The sequence below is a fragment of the Scyliorhinus canicula genome, chromosome 16, assembly GCF_902713615.1.
Source record: "Scyliorhinus canicula chromosome 16, sScyCan1.1, whole genome shotgun sequence".
NCBI classification, from domain to species: Eukaryota; Metazoa; Chordata; class Chondrichthyes; order Carcharhiniformes; family Scyliorhinidae; genus Scyliorhinus; species Scyliorhinus canicula.
In genome coordinates, this window is record NC_052161.1 from 112,122,234 (window position 1) to 112,143,442 (window position 21,209).

General features: G+C 48.4%; 1 protein-coding gene across 1 annotated transcript in view; it reads left to right on the forward strand.

The window, feature by feature from the left end:
• The window catches only part of igsf21a (immunoglobin superfamily, member 21a), a 337,456-nt gene that overhangs the window by 305,911 nt on the left and 10,336 nt on the right, over positions 1-21,209 (forward strand). Inside the window, exon 7 of the mRNA XM_038822152.1 lies at positions 9,503-9,588. Coding sequence (XP_038678080.1) covers positions 9,503-9,588 — 86 coding nt within the window. The remainder of the gene's footprint in view (positions 1-9,502; positions 9,589-21,209) is intronic.

The following is a 21,209-nucleotide window of genomic DNA, read 5'->3' on the forward strand; positions in this document are numbered from 1 at the left end:
ATAAATAATGCATAACTCCCTCTCTCTCTCTCTCTGAGGTACACAACTCACATAAAGGCGCCTGCTTAAAAGACATTTTGCAAAGGATACATCAGGAAAGTGGCAATGCTCTTTGGGGTCCTGCACATTTAAAATACATGATAGGGAGCAGGCTTCATCCTGAACTAACGTAACCCCTGTTTGTAACAACCGACTATCATTTACATAAATAAATTATTGTTTCGACCTGCTCACCTCACCACAGGAACTCTGAATTACTGAACGCTGAATAAGGAAGCAGCTATCTTACTGTTGCAGACTTTGCCTTAATACTGTACTGGGGAGAAGTCCATATAGACAAGGAGTCTGCACTGTGTTGTTCTCTGCTTTACTTTACCCGGATGGCTTTGATGCGTAGTGTTGATCAAAAAACAGTGAGCTCTGTTAACAAACAAAACTACTTTATTTAACACTACTAACTGGATTCAACACTTATCCCACAGAAAAGTACAGTTGATAAATGACATATAAACTACTCTCATCTACATCTAAACTCACGACTAGTTTAAACTACTATCTGCTCTCCCTCACTATCTTCCTTCAGTCTGTCTGTAGCTAACTCCTCACTCCTTCTGCTGCCACCTTCTCTATCCTCTGCCCCACAAGGCTTAGCATCATCCCTTATATACTTATGGGGCTAGCTCCCTCCAGTGGCTGTCTGTATACATTTCATTAATCTTTGCATTGTCTTCATGTATGATTACACCACATGCACAAGTGGACCGAGAGCTTGGCTTGCTTGGACGGGCTGCACCGCATGAATGGCATAGATGGGTAGACTGAGAGCGTAGGCTGCACAGGCGGGTCGAGAGTGTGGCCTATTGAGGTGGCATGCTAGCGCAGACCATCCCCACAGATTACAAACCAAACGAGTATCATCGCTGTCAATAACATGTTGCCTCTAGAGCCAGACAGTGCGATTTCCTCCTAAGGCAAGTTTTGGAGTGTCCAGAGGCAGATCTGCAATGTTGTTTGCAGTCAGGGGCTGCTCAACACTGGCTTCCCCCTTGTAAAACAAATGGGGTGTACAAGATAATGGAGTCTGACTGATATATTCATCACCGGGATCAAGGCACGGATCCACCACTGACTTATGGAATGATGATGGTTTTCTTTCTTTGCTGACCAATTTGGATGAGTTATCTGCGTTTCAATCCAATTATTACTGGGACTAGAAGCTGCGCTCAATACTGTACATATTGATAGTCTTATAATAATCATCTTTATCATTGTCACAAGTAGGCTTGCATTTACATTTCAATGAAGTTACTGTGAAAAGCCCTATGGTGGCCACATTCCAGCGCCTGTTCGGGTACACTGAGGGAGAATTCAGAATGTCCAAATGACCTAACAGCACATCTTTCAGGACATTTGGGAGGAAACCGGAGCACCCGGAGGAAATCCTCGCAGACACCGGGAGAACGTGCAGACTCCGCACAGACAGTGACCCAAGCCGGGAATTGAACCTGGGACCCTGGCACTGTGAAGCGACAGTGCTAACCACTGTGCTAATCGAATGTAATTGAGCTTAAGGTGGTAGATCTTAAGATGGTACGCAGATGAACTTAGTGACGCTAATAGCAAAATAATAGATGCATTTATAGCTTTTACAGTGTAAATGAACCTTCACACAACAAATTGAAGAATGCGGGGACAAACACCATAGGCATTGTGTGGCAACTCTTCATAAACTGCAATGAATAATATTTGTTGAGGGAGGAATGTTGATCAGAAGAAAAGGAAGCTCCCTGCTTTAATGTTCCAAATAGGGCCATTTGATCTTTACCATTCACCTGGATGGGCCTCTGGTAAGCTATTTTAACCTTTCTAATCTAATTTCTCTCTTCTTTCCTGGCTTCTGCAAATTGGCTCCCACAGTGGAGTGGCTGGTATGTTCAAATGCCAGCATAAAAAGATCTAAATCCTAAAATACAGGGATGCCATCTGGCTATTGTCCAAGATCACATTGACAGTCAAAACACCTATGCTGGCCACTGGAAGGTTAGCCTGGAAACCCATAGGTATGGTGACAATTGCAATTTTGAAAAGAAGGTTAAACACCTTGTAATTCAAGAAATGGGCAGAGAGCAAGGAATCAAGAGTAGAAATAGTCACATGGTAGAACAGAGCTCGAGTATTGCTGAAATAAGAAATGTGGTCAAAGTTTTTTGCATTGCACTTATCAGAACACTTCGCAAGAATGCCAAATTGTAAAGGGAACAACAATTTATACCTCATGAATTGGCAAGTGAACTCTGATTGGTAGAGGCATTCCCTGGAGTATGCACCAGTTAATGGATAACTGGCAGTTAACTACCAAGCTTTGTTTAAATTCAAACCAGGCAGGCTGACTCTTATAAAAACAAATTACTGACGATGCTGGAATCTGAAACAAAAACAAAAATTACGGACGATCTCAGCAGGTCTGACAGCATCTGTGGAGCGAGAAGGGAGCTAATGTTTTGAGTCTGGATGACTCTTTGTCAAAGCTGAGGATGACTCTTGGATGGGATTCTCCTGCACTTGGTGCGATGGCCCGACGCCAGCTCCAAGAGCGGCACAAACCACTCCGGCATCAGGCTACCCGGAAGTTGCAGAATCCTCTGCACTTCCGAGGGCTAGGCCAGCGGCGGAAGAGTTGGCGCCGCTCCAATCGGCGGCGAAAGGCTGCCGTGGCTCCGCGCATGCGCAGACCCGCCAGCATGCTCTGACATATGCGCAGAACCGCCGGCGTGTTCCTGCGCATGCGCAGAGTGGTCCTTCTCCGCGCTGGCCATGGCGGAGCCCTACAGAGGCCTGCGCAAAGGGAAAGAGTGCCCCCACGGCACAGGCCCCCCGCCCGCAGATCAGTGGGCCCCGATCGCGGACCAGGCCACTGTGCCCCCCCCTCCCCCCGGGCTGGATCCCCCCGCGCTTCCCCGGGAACCCCGTTAGTCGGCCGACAAGCCAGGTCCCACCGTGATGGACCATGTCCATTTCACGCCGACGGGACTGACCGAAAACTGGCGGCCGCTCGGCCCATCGGGGCGAGGAGAATTGCCGGGGGGGGGGGCATTGGCAACGGCTTTGACCGGCACGGCGTGAACCCGCCCCCGGCCGAAAACTGCCGCCGGAGAATTCAGCAACCGGCATTGGAGCAGCGGGGCAGGTTTCACGCCGGCCTGCGGGGATTCTCCGACCCAGCGGGGGGTCGGAGATTCCGCCTCTTATCTGTGATTGGTCAAGATATTTCCATGGGGAACGAACCAGGGAATGGCTGCCACCTAATTAGTTTAGTTGAGAAAGGTGCATTGCGTGTACATGTGCTCTCAGTAAAAACATACAAATTAGGAACAGGAGTAGGCCACTCGGCTCCTTGGGCCTATCCTGCCATTCACTAAGACCATGGCTGATCTAATCTTAACCACGACTTCACATTCCTGCGTACCTCCGATAACCTTACACCCTTGTGAATTAATATACATAGCTACTAGCAGGCACAAGTGCGCCACACTGCGAACCTGACGGATCATCTTAAATTGGTTGTCAGTGGAATTCTCAGCACAGTCAGGTTTGTTTAGTAAATGTTGCCCAATTGCGGAATCACATCCAATGGTGTGTTTTGCAAGCACTGGCTGGTGTCAACAGTTAACTGGTACATTTGCCATGGCAATCAGAATCCACCTGCCAACCGATCTGCACTCTTTTCTCACACAGTATGAATTGTTGGTCACTTTACAACTTGGCATTGTTGTGAATTCCCGTAACAGCCTCCCCGAACAGGCGGCGGAATGTGGCGACTAGGGGCTTTTCACAGTAACTTCATTTGAAGTCTACTCGTGACAATAAGCGATTTTCATTTCAATTGTCCTGATGATTGCAAGACAGAAAGCTTCAATAACATGTGTCTTTTTTTTTAGCAAGAACCAGGAATAAAGAAATGGAGCTGTCACAGCTGTCAAAATGGCATGGCAGCCTTGATGGGTCATGCACATTGCTTATTGCCAGTACAAATTCTCTAATTTTTCCATTAGTTTTGGTAAATATCCCAAACAAAATCACCAACTCTTGAGTCTTTGCAGAGCTGTGCTGATGCTTAAGGGATTAGAACCATCTGGCCTGGCTCAGTTTGTTGTGAGCCACTTCAATGTCTTGGCAATTTGCCTCCTCCAAACTTAAAAAAAAAAACTGCCCAAAAATTCCTGCGCCTGGCCAGAGTTTCCAGCTTGAATTGTCAACAAAGTTTCCAGCTGGCATCCATAACAGCTTCTTGTTATCAGGAATTTTCTGTGACACCTGTGAAAAGGTCACCTTCTGCTGGTGGAGTTCTGGGGTCCCATTGACATCTGACTTTACCGAGGAGGCCTCCCACCCAGCTGCTCTGCTGGGCAATCACAGCCTCGTTTGGAGCCAAATTACAACCAGAATTGGCTGCAAAGCAAAACTGCTTATTCCCTCAGCTGTTTACTCCAAAGTTTTCTCCTCCTGGGCGTCCATTATTATCACCACACAAATTGGAGCAAAAGATTTAATTTGAGGTCTAAACGCTACACATGATTGGTCATTTGCAGTCATCACATCGGTCCCACATTGGGTTTATTTCGAACACTAGGAAAAGAATGGGCAACAATCTGGTTGCCAGCTTGGGCTGGATGTATTCTGGAAGGCGTTGGTGGAAGCGATATCATGGAAAGCCGACGGCGTTGTGACAATAAGTCTGGGAACATTTGGGAATGGCAGCACATTCCCAGGGAATCCTCTCTGAAATATATCCCTGCCTAAAAGAAGTTACCACAAAAAGTGCACATTATTCTGCCAATAAGCCCCCCTTCACCAGGTTTTGGACTGTCCTGTGTAAAGACTATAAGACCGCAAGGAATAGAAACAGAGTAGGCCATTCAGCGCTTTGAGAGACTGCTCCGCCATCCAATAAAATCATGCTGATCTAACACTCAGTAAGTCCACTTTCCTGCCTTCTCTCCAGAACCCTTAATTTCCCCACTGATTAAAAACCTATTAATCCCAACCTTGAAAATGTTCAAGGACTCAGTCGCCACAGCTTCCAGGAGCAAACTCTAAAGATTCACCACTCTGTGAGAGAAAAGTTCTTCCTCAAGTTTGTCATAAATGAGCACCCCCTTATTCTGCAACTGTGCCCTCTGGTCCGACACTCTTCCCATGAGTGGAAATATTCTCCCAACATTCACCCTATCTAAACTCCTGAGAATGCAGGCTGGATGACCCCTTTACAGAACACCTTGGTCCATTCGCAAGCAGGACCCAGACCTCCCTGTCGCTTACCATTTCAACTCACCATCCTGCTCTCGTGCCCACATGCCCATCCTTGGCCTGCTGCGATGTTCCAGTGAAGCCCAGCGCAAACTGGAGGCACAACATCTCATCTTCCGATTCGACCCATTACAGCCTTCCAGGCTTAACATTGAGTTCAACAACCTCCGACTGTGAACTCTCTCCTCCCACCCCACCTTCACCCCATTTTTATTTCAATCAATTTATTTTCATTTTTTCCAGTTATCCATTTTTCCCTCACCACTGTCTTGCCTCTCCCCACTCCATCCCACTAGGGCCATCTGTTCCCTGTTCCCAGTTCTACTTTGACACACTGCTTACCTCTGTTCAGCCATTAACACATTCTGATGTATTAATGTGCCACTGTCAGCACACTTTGTAGCCATGATCACCACCATTTACATTCTCTTTGTCATTCTGTCTACAGGCTTGTCTATCGCCACCTATCGCTGGCCCCCTATCCAGCCCCACTGCTCCAACTGCAACCCCCCCCCCCCCCCCCCCCACACACAACAGTATAAATGTGACCTTTTTCCAGTTCTCTCCAGCTTTGACAGTCATCCAGTCTCGAAACGTTCGCTCCCTTCTCTCTCCACAGATGCTGACAGACCTGCTGAGATTGTCCAGTATCTTCCGTTTTTGTTTCAGTTTCCAGCATCCGCGGTAATTTGCGTTTACTCCCTAAGAAATGTTTCAATCAGATCACCTCTTATTCTTCTGAACTCCAGACCCAAGTACAGACCCAACCTCTTTGATCTTTCCTTAAATGGCACTGCCCCCATACCCGGGATCGTCCGAGTAAACCCCTCTCTCCTGCCTCGAGTGATAATGTATCTTTCCGTAAATAAAGTGACCAAAACTGCACACAGTAATCTCAATGTGGCCTCACTAGTATCTTGCACAGTTGCAGCAATACCACTTTACTTTTATACTCCAACCCATTACCTTCTGCACCTGTAGGCTAGCTTCCTGGGTTTCATGAACGAGGACCCCCCCAATCCTGAGCTGTCAATTCTCAGCTCCAGAACCACCAGCTAAAGGATTGGGGCCAGAGATCTGCTGTAGCCAATAAGAGCCGCAGTTCTATACTTTGGGAATCGATGTGATTGTGTCCAATCAGTAGCCAGCTGGAGTTGTCTGGACGTTGGGCAAGCACAGGCCCCACACGTACGAATCCTCAGTGTCAGCTACCTGTGTTAAAATGGCGCTGAGTAAACAAACACAGGTGAGAGCGAAGAAGCTCTGCCTTGGAAAGCCCGGTCTGCATACTTGCCCCCTTTGCCACTGATGTTGGGTTTCAAATCTCCCAAAATGCGGGTGGCACGGGGGGCACAGTGGCCAGCACCGCTGTCTCACGGCGCTGAGGATTCAGGTTCAATACCGGCCCCGGGTCACTGTCCGTGTGGAGTTTGCATATTCTCCCCGTGTCTGTGTGGGTCTCACCCCCACAACCCAAAAAAGATGTGCAGGGTAGGTGGATTGGCCACGCTAAATTGCCCCTTATTTCGGAAAATAAGAATTGGGTACTCTAAATTTATCAAATAAAATAAAATCTCCTGGAAGGCTTTTTTTGGCCCACCGCGAGATTAATGCCGATCCCACGAGACTCCCCGCCATTCTGGGATGGTTGGTAACAACCTAAAGGCTGCACAAATTAACTACATTGTCTCGTGGGGTCTATTAATGAGTTGTCGCGAATTCAGCAAACCTTCCTTTTCACTGTACCTTGTCAGTTTGAGCGTTAAAGTTTTGAACTAATCTTTTCTCCTGGGCTCTGTATTTATGTAAAAGAAATGATGCTCTGTGCCTTTGGTGTTTTTATATTTGCTCATACTTCGTCCAGCTTTAGAAGAGTGAAGTCTATTCATCTCCATCCACTTTTAAGATTAGTCTGGGGGGGTTTGATCTCCGTAAATCCTTCAACTTAAATTTAGTACAAACGGCAACTTGCGCCTCGCCCCTGCCATACCTACATAGGAACCTCAGAGCAGCTGGAGACCATTCAGCCCCTTGAATTTGCCCCACAGTCACTGGATCATGACTGATCTTCCACCTCAACACCATCTTCCTGCACTATCCTCACATAGCATTGACTAAAATCCCGCCCTGCTGTCCTGATAGAGAATCGCAAACCTGCATTTTTCTAGATTTATGAGACATTGAGATACGGAAACTGACCTTGTTAATATTGCATCATGCAACCAATTGAGGGAAAGGAGAGGAGAGAGAAAGGAAGGAAGGAAGAAATATGAGCAATGAAGGAAGGTAACAGGTAATTAGTTTAAGACTGAACTTGTGGTCCCCTCTGTCAGCAGTAGTTTTTTTTGTGACTTGCACAATAATTCTATTCCAAAGAAACAAGCACATCACTTTTAATTGCTTCAAGCTCTTATGATTTTCTCCCTCGTCTTAATGATTGCTGTGTAGACATAGATTGTTATGTTCCGGAGAGTTCCAACTTGAAAAAGCTGCTCAATCAGCAGTGCAAACATCCTGCAATGGTTTGTCTAATTGATGAAAAGAACCTGGGATTAAATATCAGTCTGTCAGTCGCACCAAAGACAATCCTTAAGAACGGTCTCAATTTGATGGGACTTCTGTGCAAACTGGATTCGCCCATACCCGTGTGCAGTCTGACATGAAGGAGCCAGGACTGGGGGGAATTTACATATCTCTGAGTTTCTTACAGTGGGATTGACGGTAATTGGCCTAGCTCCTCATTCCTTCTGCCCAACATTTCCCTTATTAGTGAATGCGTGCTTTCAAGCCCTGGGATACTCTACTTCAAGTCAAAGCCTAACTTATCAGCCTCAATTTATTAGAATTTGCTTAAAAATATATTAGGCATCTCAACAACACATGTTGTCAATGTGTATCTCATGAATTGCAAATCCTAGAATCATAGAATTTACAGTGCAGAAGGAGGCCATTCGGCCCATCGAGTCTGCACCGGCCCTTACAAAGAGCACCCTACTGAAGCCCACATATCCCCATAACCCAGTAACCCCCACTTAACATTTTTTGGACACTAAGGGCAATTTATCACGGCCAATCCACCTAACCCGCATATCTTTGGACTGTGGGAGGAAACAGGAGCACCCGGAGGAAACCCACACAGACACGGGGAGAACGTGCAGACTCCGCACAGACAGTGACGCAGCCGGGAATCGAACCTGTGACCCTGGAGCTGTGAAGCAACTGTGCAACTGAGCTAACCACTGTGCTACCGTGCTGCAAGTTGCTGGACAATCTCTGCTGCGCCAGTATCTTTGCGTAAAGGACATCTTAACATCGCTGTGATTTTCATGAAGTTGCAGTATTTGTACATTAATTGCCCGTGGAAAGTTAAACCTGACAGTTGACTGCAAAAACGCTCCATTAAAGACATGGTCATTGTTGATGATTGGCAATCAACATTCTTACCCAGAAGGTGAACAATTAAAATTGTGAATTGCTGTTGGAGATATTTTTTAAAGTAACAATGGGTGCAGAAAAAGTTTACAAGAATGGGTCCATGGATCAGAAACTTCAGGTCACTTTTTAATTACATTTTTGTTAAAATTCCAATTCAGGGGCAATTTAGCGTGGTCAATCCACCTACTCTGCACAACTTTGGGTTGTGTGGGTGTGACCCACACAGCCACAGGGAGAATGTGCAATATCCACACAAGCAGCAGTGACCCAGGGCTGGGATCAAAGCTGGGTCCGCAGCGCCGTGAGGCAGCAGTGCTAACCACCGTGCCGACCTTAGAAACTTCAGTTAAAAGGATAGATCGGAGAGGTTGGGACTTTTCCTCTTGGAGAGGCGAAGGCTACGAGGGGTAAAAATACAAAATGCTGGATAAACGCAGCTGATCGGGCAGCATCTATGGAGAGAGAACAGAGTTAACGTTTCGAGCCCAGCAACTTTGTGGGGAAACTTTTTTTTTACAAGCTTAGCATGTAAACACATTTGACCATTCGGGCAAATCACAAGGATGGCAACTTTGCTCTGGGGGGGGGGGGGGGGGGGCGGTGCGTGCAGAGTTCACCTCGATGGGAGTACGGGTCAGAGAATCTGGCACAGCGGTCAGTCGACAGTCCTCCGCGCCTGCATGAGGGAGATGTATGAATGTAGACGATGCAGTAAACGTTAGAACAATAATATTAGAACTGTGGTCTTTTGTGTACACAGCCTCGCCCAGAGGTCCACGGATCGATGTGTCTCCCGCACGTGTTCAAGTTGGTGATACTGTTAAAATCGTCGTCCTGGGCTTTCAGGTGAGCATGTTCTCTCTTTGCTGAGGGACTGTTGAAATGTGAATCGCTCATGAGAATTGGTGAGAGTGTACATATCCCCGCACACTCACAACCGGTCACCGACTGACTGTGAAGCACTTTGGCAAATGTTGCCATATTTAAGGTGGGGTGTAAAAATGAGCAGCTGCTTTTGTAATATTGGTAGCACTTAGGCTAAATAATTATTTGTATCTATATGTTTATCCCTATTTACTACCGGTCATTATAGGAGTCAGAGAGCAGTGATTAAGACAGCAAATCCTCTTAAAAATGAGGTGTTCAATGGAATCCAGTGACACTCCTAATATTAATAGGGGAAAGGGTTGAATAGGATTGTTCAGCAAATAAAATAATTGAAGCAGTGACTAGTCGTGTGAATTGTCACAAAATGCAATACCTTCATTGCCTTTGAAAAGCCGATATTGACCGTGGGAGATATATTAAACTAAATGGTGAGTTGGATGGAGACTGTCTCTCCCTCGCCGCCTCGTGAAAGCAGCCTTAATAAGTCACTCCTGTCACTCCGATGAACTACACTTCTCTGTACAACCTTGGAATGTATAATTGGGCTTAACTGTTCTCCAAAGGAAAGGTCTGGAAAATGGAAGCAATGGCAGATGGCTGGTCCCAGTGCTGCAGAGGGAGGCAACGGAGCCAAAATGTTTCAGTGTCTCCGCAAGAGTTGTTAAGGATGTAAAGAATAGAAGAGAGGAAATTACCCCCATCATATTAAACTAGTGGCTGGAAAATAGGAATTTAAACCCACCACCCAGGCAATCCATGGTCGATTCGACACTGTTTCTCCTCTGGGGCTCATCGCTGTGTACAGCATGACCCGGTCAACAGTGAAAGATGACATTAAGTCCTTCAGGAGATTCTGGTCTACTATTGCAGCGTCCCCTCTGTCGTGGTGTTCACCCTGGGGTAACACGGATTGCACACGATGCAATTAACTGATCAAGTATACACCAAACGAAGGCGTTGGTTCAATAAAAGATTTATTGAACTCTAGTAACAAAACACACAGCTGCCTGTGGGTTGACTCTCTACTACCCTAAGTAACTAAAGCTAACTATCTAGACCAGGCTAGCTCTGATCCACGTGTTGAATGATTTGTACACCCTGACTGTCACTATAGCTATCACCAGTGGAAAGAGGCAGAGTGCTGATGCCTCGTGTGTTTTATAGGTGGAAGCCCCCCTCTGGTGTCCTGTCTTGTGATTGGTCGTGTTCTGTTCTGTACATTGATTGGCTCACCTGGGTGTCTGTCACTGCCTGCTTTTACCTCATGATGTGCATGGGTGCATATTATGACACCCTCCAGCTTTTAAATTCTCCATTTGATCGCTGTTCCTCTAAGCTCTTAACCTCCGATCTTCACAAGTCCCGTCTGACATATGCTTCCTCCTCCCTCACCTTGCATTCCATTGAAAACAAGACTTGTTGCACTGTTTCCCATATTCCAGCTCAATCTGTTAAAGGAGCCCAGGTCTGAGGATTTTTTATCTCATAAGGTCGCACGAGCTGGCCTGGCGGCGGGGGGGTCTTGGGTATCGACAAAGAGAAGTGAGGAAAATGGAGGATTGGACTGAGGGAAGGGAGGTTGGATGGTAAACAAGAGTTCCGTGGTCAGACCATCAGCAGCTTGCACCATGACAGAGAGCAGGAGGCAGATGAAGGGCGATTCTAGAAGGAATGTACCCAACATTCTGGAAGTTCCCAGTCGTGTAAAGGTGATCTTAACCATCCATATGAGGTCAGTGAACTTCCTGTCGGTAGCACAAGTGGATAGCATTGTGTCTTCACAGTGCCAGGGTCCCAGGTTCGATTCCCCACTGAGTCACTGTCTGTGCAGAGTCTGCACGTTCTCCCCGTGTCTGCGTGGGTTTCCTCCGGGTGCTCCAGTTTCCTCCCACAGCCCAATGACGTGCACGTTAGGTGGATTGGCCATGCTAAATTGCCCTTAGTGTCCAAAAAGGTTAGGAGGGGTTATTGGGTTACGGGGATAGGGTGGAAGTGAGAGCTTAAGTGGGTCAGTGCAGACTTGATGGGCCGAATGGCCTCCTTCTGCACTGCATGCTCTATGTTCCATGTTGTGGCACTGCTGCTGGATGTCACAGGTTCCATTGTAGCCACTCCCATGATGCAGATCAGCATCATCTCCTCGAGACAGCTCAGGTGACATAGGTGCGCCTGACCTCAGCTAGTTACACTCCCATCCCTCCTGTTCTGGGCCACCTTGCCCTATAAGATTGAGAGGGAAGAATGCCAAATATTTGCAGAGTTTGGATGATGTGCCAGCCATAGCAGCACATGGTGGCACGAAGGCTGGCAGCTCTGGCCCATGTGTGGGGGGAAATTGGAATCTCTGAATGTTAGGTGTGATTCCTGATTGTTGATGGAGCATATGCTGCATTGAGCAGTGTGAGGTGGGGGGTGCAGAGGTTGCCACGTGAAGATGCATTTACTGACCTCAACCATCTGTATATAATGTCATTGAACTTCTTTCAGCACTACTGCCAGGTCCTCGGGGCCAGACGCTGGGAGTTTATCTACCTTCCAACTTGCCCTTCTCAGCAGTTGACTTGAAGACCTCCTAGCCCGCAGCAGAAATACTTTTCCTCTCCCCCTTTTCACTTCCTCTACTAATGTCTCCTGTGCCACTTCAGACCGCCTGGAGAGCTCGCTCATCTCCTTCTCCACTGGACGGGCCTTGTAAACCATTCCGATGCTAAGAGTTAGCAGCAGCTTCAATATAATGAGTGCATCAATCACTCCACCAGTGTCAGGTATGGAACCTTCTGAGCCAGGTACTGCCCTTCAAAAACATAGGCACTGTTACCCAGGCAAATCTCGCAACCACAGAGAGTGAGATAAATGGCCAATTAACCTGTTGATGATTGAGGGAGTTATGTCGACCCGGACACTGGAAAATCGATCTACCCTGCTCTTCTTTGAATCATGAGACCCTTTCTGATCAGCTAAGCAGGCTGACTGACAACCTTGATTTAACATCTCATCCAACAATGCAGCAATCTGCTTCACACTGGAGTGTCAGCCTGTATTATAAGCCTCAACCCTGGAGTGCCTCTTGAATCTCAACCTTTGATGCAGAGGTGACAGTAGCACCACTGAACTAATTTCTTTCACCCACTTTATATAGTGCCAAGAGAAATATCGATTACTATTTTCCTGAGAGCAGACTTAAAGCCAATGACTCGAAGTAATAGCGAGGGAACAGTGACTTAATGAATAGGTTATGGGCTTGATTGGGTACTGTGTTTGAATCATAGAATCCCTACAGTGCAGAAGAAGGCCATTTGGCCCATCAAGTCTGCACCGACCCTCCGAAAGAACACTCTGCCTAGGCCCAATCCCCCACCCTATCCCCATAACCTCACCTAACCTTTGGACACTAACGGTCGATTTAGCATGGCCAGTCCACCTAACCTACACAGCTTTGGACTGGGGGGGGGAGTGGAGCACCCGGAGGAAGCCCACTTAGACACAAGGAGAATGTGCAAACTCGAAACAGTCACCCGAGGTCGGAATCAAGCTTGGGTCCCTGGCACTGTGAAGCAGCAATGCTAACCACTATGCCACCATGCCGCCCATTCAAGTCCATAGAACAGTGCTGGGCAACCTGGGCCAGTTAGTGGGTCGCATGGATGGTCCTCCTTCATCTCAGTGGGCGGCAAGATTGAAATCAGACTTGTTCACTAACCATGAACCCATGAATATGAACATTTAATACAAGCTGAAAATTTCATAATGAGTTTTAGAAAATACTTAATCATTTATATTAAGAGAACTGTCATCAACTTCAAATGATTAAAACAAAATTAACATTTACACTTTGGACACAGAGGGAGCGCACGGCTCTCACTGTCAATGTTGTGAGCAATCAGCTCACACCTCACTACACTCGCCCTTGCGTTATGTGCGAATTACTTCAGTCAAACCACTAGGAAAAAACTACGTGGACAGAAATCAGCAGAATGTGGCGACCCTGTGCTTAGGCAGCAGTCAACAAAATGTCTTGTGGGACCCACTCAGAACCCAGATGGGCCGCCTTGGTTACTAACCACTGCCATAGTATGTTTTGGATTCAATCTCAAATCTGTGCTGAGGTAGCTGATTTCATACAGGTGCTGTACTTGCCCTCAATAATCCTATACAGAGGGATGGATTAGCCATTATCCCCAATGAAAAGTGAGTGGATTTAAAGTGGGGACAGGGTTAGTTACACTGCGATATTCCTCTATATGACTGACTGCCCAACTTGCACTCATAAAGATAATGGACACAATCTACCCGATGCTCAAGGTGCCGAGTTATAACACAATATCTAAGGCTCATCCGGGTAGATCGGGGGCCTCAGCGGGGATCCCCCTCCCCGATGAGGCTACACTTAGCCCCATTTTCTGCACAGAGATGACCTTCCAACCCATCCCCCAAGCCCCAACTCATAGCTCCCCCACCACACCTGCACAGGACATCCCCCGGCCCAATCACGTCATGCAAAATAGGGCAGCCAAGGTACCATCTTGCCCAGAGGGCATGCACCTGGGCCTCCAATCCCCTTGGAGAGCCCCACGAGTGCCTTTCCGTCTGCTGCCCGTTTGTGGAGACCAGCACTGAACAGCACCTCATCTGCGCATGTGAAGGAGACACACCCTGAGTGAGACACAGCCAGAGTGGGAATTGGAACTTGGTAATCTGGTGCAGTGAGGTAATCAGGAAAGGTAAGTGGTAAGTCTAATTTTGCTGTTTTTCAGTTAAAAGTGCAGTGTGTAGCTTAGTGTCTGATTGGCTGAAGCTGCCCCCACTCTAACTGCTGAGAAGCAGTTATCTGTCAGTCACCTGAAGCCTGCTTAGTGGCACAAGGGTGTACATTGTATTCTTCTGTTTGAAGCTTAAGTAACGTGAGTCACCCTGGTTTAGCTGAGTTCTATATAAGAGACAGGCATCAAGTGCACATTCAGTAAGCTGCACACGTGAAGGAGATACATCCTTTCGGTGCAGAGTGGGAGAAGGTGCTTTTTCCCTACCATTTTGTTTTCTTTCTTCTGGCTTGTAACTGTTAATCTGCAGGGGGAGAACCAGAGAGCATCCTGGGAAGGTAAGTGATTTTTATTACCTTTTCAAATTGTGTGTGTGTGTGTGTGTGTTGGGGGGGGGGGGGGGGGGGGGACTGAAGTGACATCACAGTAAAGCTGTGACCTGATTGGCTGGTTGGGAATCTGTTAAATTTGAAAAAAAAAAAATTGCAAAACAAATTTTTTTTAAAATTTAGATTACCCAATTATTTTTTACAATTAAGGGGCAATTTAGCATAGCCAATCCACCTACTCTGCACATTTTTTTCGGTTGTGGGGGCGAAACCCACGCAGACACGGGGAGAATGTGCAAACTCCACACGGAGAGTGACCCAGAGCCGGGATTCGAACCTGGGACCTCAGCGCCGTGAGGCAGCTGTGCTAACCACTAGGCCACCGTGCTGCCCTTGCAAAACAAATCTAATTGATTAACTAGATAGTGGAGTAACTAGACCTGAGGGCAGAGATCGGTATTTACCATTCAATTTTACAGTAAAAATCTAGCATCAGGGCCATATAGTTAATTGTAACTCAATATAACAATAATTCAAGTGTTTATTTTAAATGAATTAACTTGTGCTTAAATGTCACTCAGCGGGGTGCAGTGCTCTAACTGTGAGATGTGGCAGATCTGTGATGCATCCAACGTTCCGGTCAACTACATCTGCAGCAAGTGTAACCAATGGCAACTCCTCACACACTGCGTGGTTCAGTTGGAGCAGAAATTGGATGCACTTAGAAGCATGCAGGTGGCAGAAAGCATCATCGATAGGAGTTATAGAGATGTGGTCACACCCAAGGTGCAGGCAGATAGATGGGTGACCACCAGAAGGGGCAGACAGTCAGTGCAGGAAATCCCTGTGGTTGTCCCCCTCTTGAACAGGTATACCGCTTTGGATACTGTCGGAGGGAATAACCTTTCAGGGGAAAACAGCAGCAGCCAGAGCAGTGGCACCATGGCTGGCTCTGATGTTCAGCAGGGAGGGTCAAAGCGCAGAAGAGCAGTGTCATTGCGGACTGTATAGTCAGGGGCACAGATAGGCGCTTCTGTGGACGTGAAAGAGACTCCAGGATGGTATGCTGCCTCCCTGGTGCCAGGGTCCAGGATGTCTCAGAACGGGTAGTGGGCATCCTGAAGGGGGAAGGCAAACAGGCAGAGGCCTGGTACATTTTGGTACTAACGACAAAGGTAGGAAGGGGGAAGAGGTCCTGCAGCAGGAGTTCAGGGAGCTAGGCAGAAAGTTAAAAGACAGGACCTCTAGGGTTTTAATATCGGGATTATTCCCTGTGCCACGTGCCAGTGAGGCTAGAAATAGGAAGATAGAGTAGCTAAACACGTGGCTAAACAGCTGGAGTAGTCGGGAGGGTTTCAGTTATCTGGACCACTGGGAGCTCTTCCGGGGCATGTGTGACCTGTATAAGAAGGACGGGTTGCATCTAAACTGGAGAGGCATAAATATCCTGGCCGCGAGGTTTGCTAGTGTCACACGGGAGGGTTTAAACTAGTATGGCAGGGGGTGGGCACCGGAGCAATAGGTCAGAAGGTGAAAAAATTGAGGGAGGACTATAGAATAGGGCCAGTATGGCTCTGAGGAAGAGCAGACAGGGAGATGTTGCTGTAAACAGCGGGAATGGTGGCCTGATGTGCATATGTTTTAATGCAAGAAGTATTACAGGTAAGGCAGATGAACTTAGAGCTTGGATTAGTGCTTGGAACTATGATGTTGTTGCCATTACAGAGGCCTGGTTGAGGGAAGGACAGGATTGGCAGCTAAACGTTCCAGGATTTAGATGTTTCAGGCTGGATAGAGGGGGATGTAAATGGGTGGAGGAGTTGCACTACTGGTTAGGGAAAATATAACAGCTGCACTGCGGGAGGACACCTCAGAGGGCAGCGAGGCTATATGGGTAGAGATCAGAAATAAGGGGCAGGGTTCTCCCATCGGACGGCTAAGTGCCGACGCCGGAGTAAAAAGGGAATGTTTTACTCTGGCGTCGGCGCCCATTCCAGGACCCCATTCTGTGGCCAACAGGGGGCTAGGACAGTGCTGGCACGGCCTATGCCGTTTCAGCTGCCGATCCGGGCTGAACCCTGCGCTGCGGGGTCCGCACATGCGCAGTTCGGACGGCGCCAACTAGCGCATGCGCAGTGACCTTCTTCCCGCAGAGAGGTCTGCCCGCCAATCGGTGGGCCTCGATCACGGGCCAGGCCAATATGGAGTCCCCCCTCCGGGGTTGGACCCCCTCACAGGCCGCCCCAGGACCCTTCAACGCCGAGGTCCCGCCGGCTCAGAGGATATTAGAACGGCGCAGGCAGGACTCGGCTTTTTGATGAAGGCCACCCGGAGAATCATGCCCCCCCGGGCCGGAGAGTCGGCGCATACTGCGACCGGCGCCACGCCAGCCCCAATGGTGCCGATTCTCCGCTCTGGGGAGTGTCGCGTCCCGGCATCGGGGCGGCGTGGCGTGATTCGTGCGGCCCGCCGGCGATTCTTCGACCCGGCTGGGGCTCGGATAATTCCGCCCAAGAAGGGTGCAGTCACAATGTTGGAGGTTTACTACCGGCCACCCAACAGCCAGCGGGAGATAGAGGAGCAGATGTTTTGTTCTTTGGGTTCTCCATAAGACCATAAGACATAGGAGCAGAATTAGGCCATTAAGCCCATCAGATCTGCTCAACCATTCAATCATAGCTGATATGTTTCTCATCCCCATTCTCCTGCCTTCTCCCCATAACCCCTGATCCTCTTACTAATCAAGAACCTATCTCTCTATGTCTTGAAGACACAGTGATTTGGCCTCCACAGCCTTCTGCGGCAAAGAGTTCCACAGATTCACCACCCTCTGGCTGACGAAATTCATCACAGTTTTAAAGGATGGCCAGATTCCATGCCTTTGTTAGAGCTCAGGAACCCATCTAAGAGGGAGACTAGCTGTCTCACCCTGATATGCAGATTTGCCAGAACGTGATCCCTGCCACAGTGGGCGGGATTCACGTTGCGACGTCTCGCGTCATCACGTTAGATCACGCGAGCCGAGTAGATCCTGGAAGTGGGATCTACCGGTTGAGTTGCACTGCACCACACTGCTTTTCGGGCGCGATGCGGTCGGTAGATTCCGCCCAAATTCGTCACTCACCCCGCTCCTCATGATGAGCATGATGGATGAATGGTTATAAGCAGCACACTCGTGGCTTTCCTCTGCTGCTCCTGGCTGCGGACATGACCGTACTGACCTGGAGATATTTGTCCAGAGCGGAGGTTCGCAGCGTGAAGAAAGGACCTCTGGGTGGGCCATGGTGGGTGGGGCAGTTGCTGCTGGCGGCTCTAGAACTGTGCTGCAGAATGTGGCGGCCCATTCAGCAGGTAAAATGGTAATAAAGGAAGGTTTTAGTTACAAAGCACGGGAGAACTGGGCTTGACGATAGGAAGAACAAAAGTAGCCCGGTGGAGTTTTCATACAGTGCCAGGTTCTGACAAGATAGAAATATTCTCATTGTATTCCGTTCAGTTAACATCCTGACACCCAGCAGTATAATTATCGCAGTTCTGCAGATGATTACTCCTTCAGGTAGCAGACTGTAGGAAAACATTTCCATTCCGCAAGGTCATAAAATATTTGAGCAGTAAAGGAGAGAGGGGTTGGGGGGGGGGGGGCGATACTGGGGATGCTTTTAATATAAATGAGACTCGCACACCACGCCGAACTCTGTAACACTTGTCAAGCCGGTTTGATTGTGTTATTCATATCCCGTGGAGGTATTTTTTTTTTTAAGGTAAATTTCAAGTTAAATTAAAAAGGCATTAGCTCTCCCCTGTCTTCATTTTGAATGTTTAATAACAGTGAGAAAAGTTAAATAGTCTACGCGAGGTGAATGGGGAATATGAAAATCAGGTTATTAGAAACGAAAGACTAGGAATCCTGTTCGAGTGAAATTGTCTAATTTTACCAGAAAGTACTGCGAGCACATGGCAACAGTTTGAATTCACCAAGAGGGCGGCACGGTGGCACAGTGGTTAGCACTGCTGCCTCACAGCACCATGGTCCCAGGTTTGATTCTGACCTCGGGTGACTGTCTGTGTGCAGTTTGCACTTTCTCCCCGTGGGTTTCCTCCGGGTGCTCCGGTTTCCTCCCACAGTCCGAAGATGTGCCGGTTAGGTGGACTGGACATGATAAATTGCCCTTAGTGTCCAAAGGTTAGGTGGGGTTACGGGAATATTGAGCCTAAGTAGGGTTCTCTTTCGGATGGTCGGTGCAGACTCGATGGGCCAAATGTGGCCTCCTTCTGCACGGTAGGGATTCTGAAGAGGCCTGCTATTTTTAAAATATTTTTATTAAGGCATTTATATGAATACATTAAACACAATAGGTCTGCCATATTTTAATCCCCCAGTTATTCCACAATACTGCCTCAAGCGTCACTTTGGAAATGACAAATACCACCTCGACAGCCACAGTAGTACCAAAAATAAGAGAAACATTGTTCTGCGATGGGTAGGTAAAGCTTCCAACCTGCTCATACAGGAAGGCAACACAAGGTTTATATTTCTTGCCAGGGCAGCCTATTTTAACTGAACGGCCCAGTCATGAAATGAGTTGGTCAACAACCTCTGAATCACCCTCCCCCCGCCCTCCAACCTCCTATGGCCGATTGAAGACTCGATTCCACGATTGTCTATTATAAGCAGTGCTTAGGCATTTCAGAGTTGCACTGCTCAACAGTGGCAACATTTGGGATGGGTGCATCCATCGGTATACTGCAGGAAAAACTGCAGCCACCCAGCCACAGCAAGCTCGCCAAAAACAAGCCATGAGATAAAGACCAGGTAATCTCTCATGTTGACATTGGTTCATAAATAGGAGCCAGAGCAAGAAGGAGAACGTGCCTGCTCCTCTTCATAGAACGCAATAGAATCTGACAGACCCAGCCACGAAGCAGAATAGGGCCGAGGTTTAATGTTGATCTGTGACAGCACTTCTGACAATGCAGTGCTGCTCAGAAATGTCACCCTCAATGATGTGCTCAAGTCTCTAGAATGGGCCTTGAACTCACAACCTTCTGACCCAGAGGCGAGACGGCCCAAACACTGACCCAAGATGTTTCCTGAAAGTTTCACAAACAAAGATGACACTGAGCCACGATGTTAGGGAGATGAGGAAAATCTTGGTCCAAGGTGGTAGTTTTCCGGATCTTCTCAAAGGAGAAAAAGATAGTGGGGCGATATAGGGTGGGGTGCTCCCCAACACTCCTCCTGCTCCCGTGGCATGTTTTGTGACAGTGTAGGTGGCCCGACATTGGCCTGTGGTGGGATCTTCTGATCCTGCTCCCGTCAATGGGGTTTCCTGTTGTACACACCACCCACCTCTGGAGAACCCATGGCGGGCGCTCACCCTTCATGTGACCAGACGATCCCGCTGACAGGAACGGACGGAAAATCCCACCCATGGGGAAGTATTTTGGGGTCTCAGGAAGCTGACGGCAGCCACCAATGGTGGAACAATCAAAATCAGGAATGTGCAACAAGCCGGAATACGCACAGATATCTCAAAGGGTTGTAACTCTGATTATAGTGGCAGGGAAGGTGGAAGCACACACAGATCGGAAAACAAGATGAGAATTTAAAACATTAAGGCATTGCCCAACTGAAAGCTATATAGGTCAGCAAGCACAGCGGTTCTGTGTGGACAGGACTTGGACACAGGCGGCAGGGTTTGGCGTGACCCCATGTTTACGAAGAGGAGAACATGTGAGGCCAGCCAGGAACGTGTTGGAATAGTCAAATCTAGAAGTAACAAAGCACGGCATGGTGTTGCAGTGGTTAGCACTGCTGCCTCACGCCGCCGAGGACCCGGATTCAATCCCGGCCCCGGGTCATTGTCCGCGTGGAATTTGCACATTCGCCCCATGTCTACATGGGTCTCATCCCCACACACCAAAACGATGTGCAGGTGAGGTGGATTGGCCACGTTAAATTACCGCTTAATTGGAACAAAAAGTAATTGGGTACTCTAAATATATAGGGCGCGATTCTCCGCTCTCATGCCGGTTCGGTGAATAGCGGGCCGCGCAGATTTTCACGGCGACGCCGGTCCGACGCCCTCCCGCTATTCTCCGAACCCCGCACAAACTACACGTCGGCATTCCCGGCAAAGGCCTCGAAAGACCCCCCGACACGACCAGAATCCTGACTTTTTGTCCCCCCGCTATTCTCCGGCCCGGATGGGCCGAAGTCCCGACATCACCACGCCATGTTTTCACGCCGGCCAACACACCGGCTTTTGAAGTTCGTCAACCAGTCGTGCTGGGTGACGAGAGCTTCGAGGAGGTGAGTGCACCGCTCAGCGCACAGATCAGCGCACTGCTGGAGACTGGCCACAACGGGGAAGGCATCCCTGAGAACGGGAGGGGGGTCCAGAGCTGGGGGGGGAGTGGGGGAGACGGGGGGGGGGAGTGGGGGAGACGGAGGGGGAGTGGGGGAGACTGAGGGGGGAGTGGGGGAGGC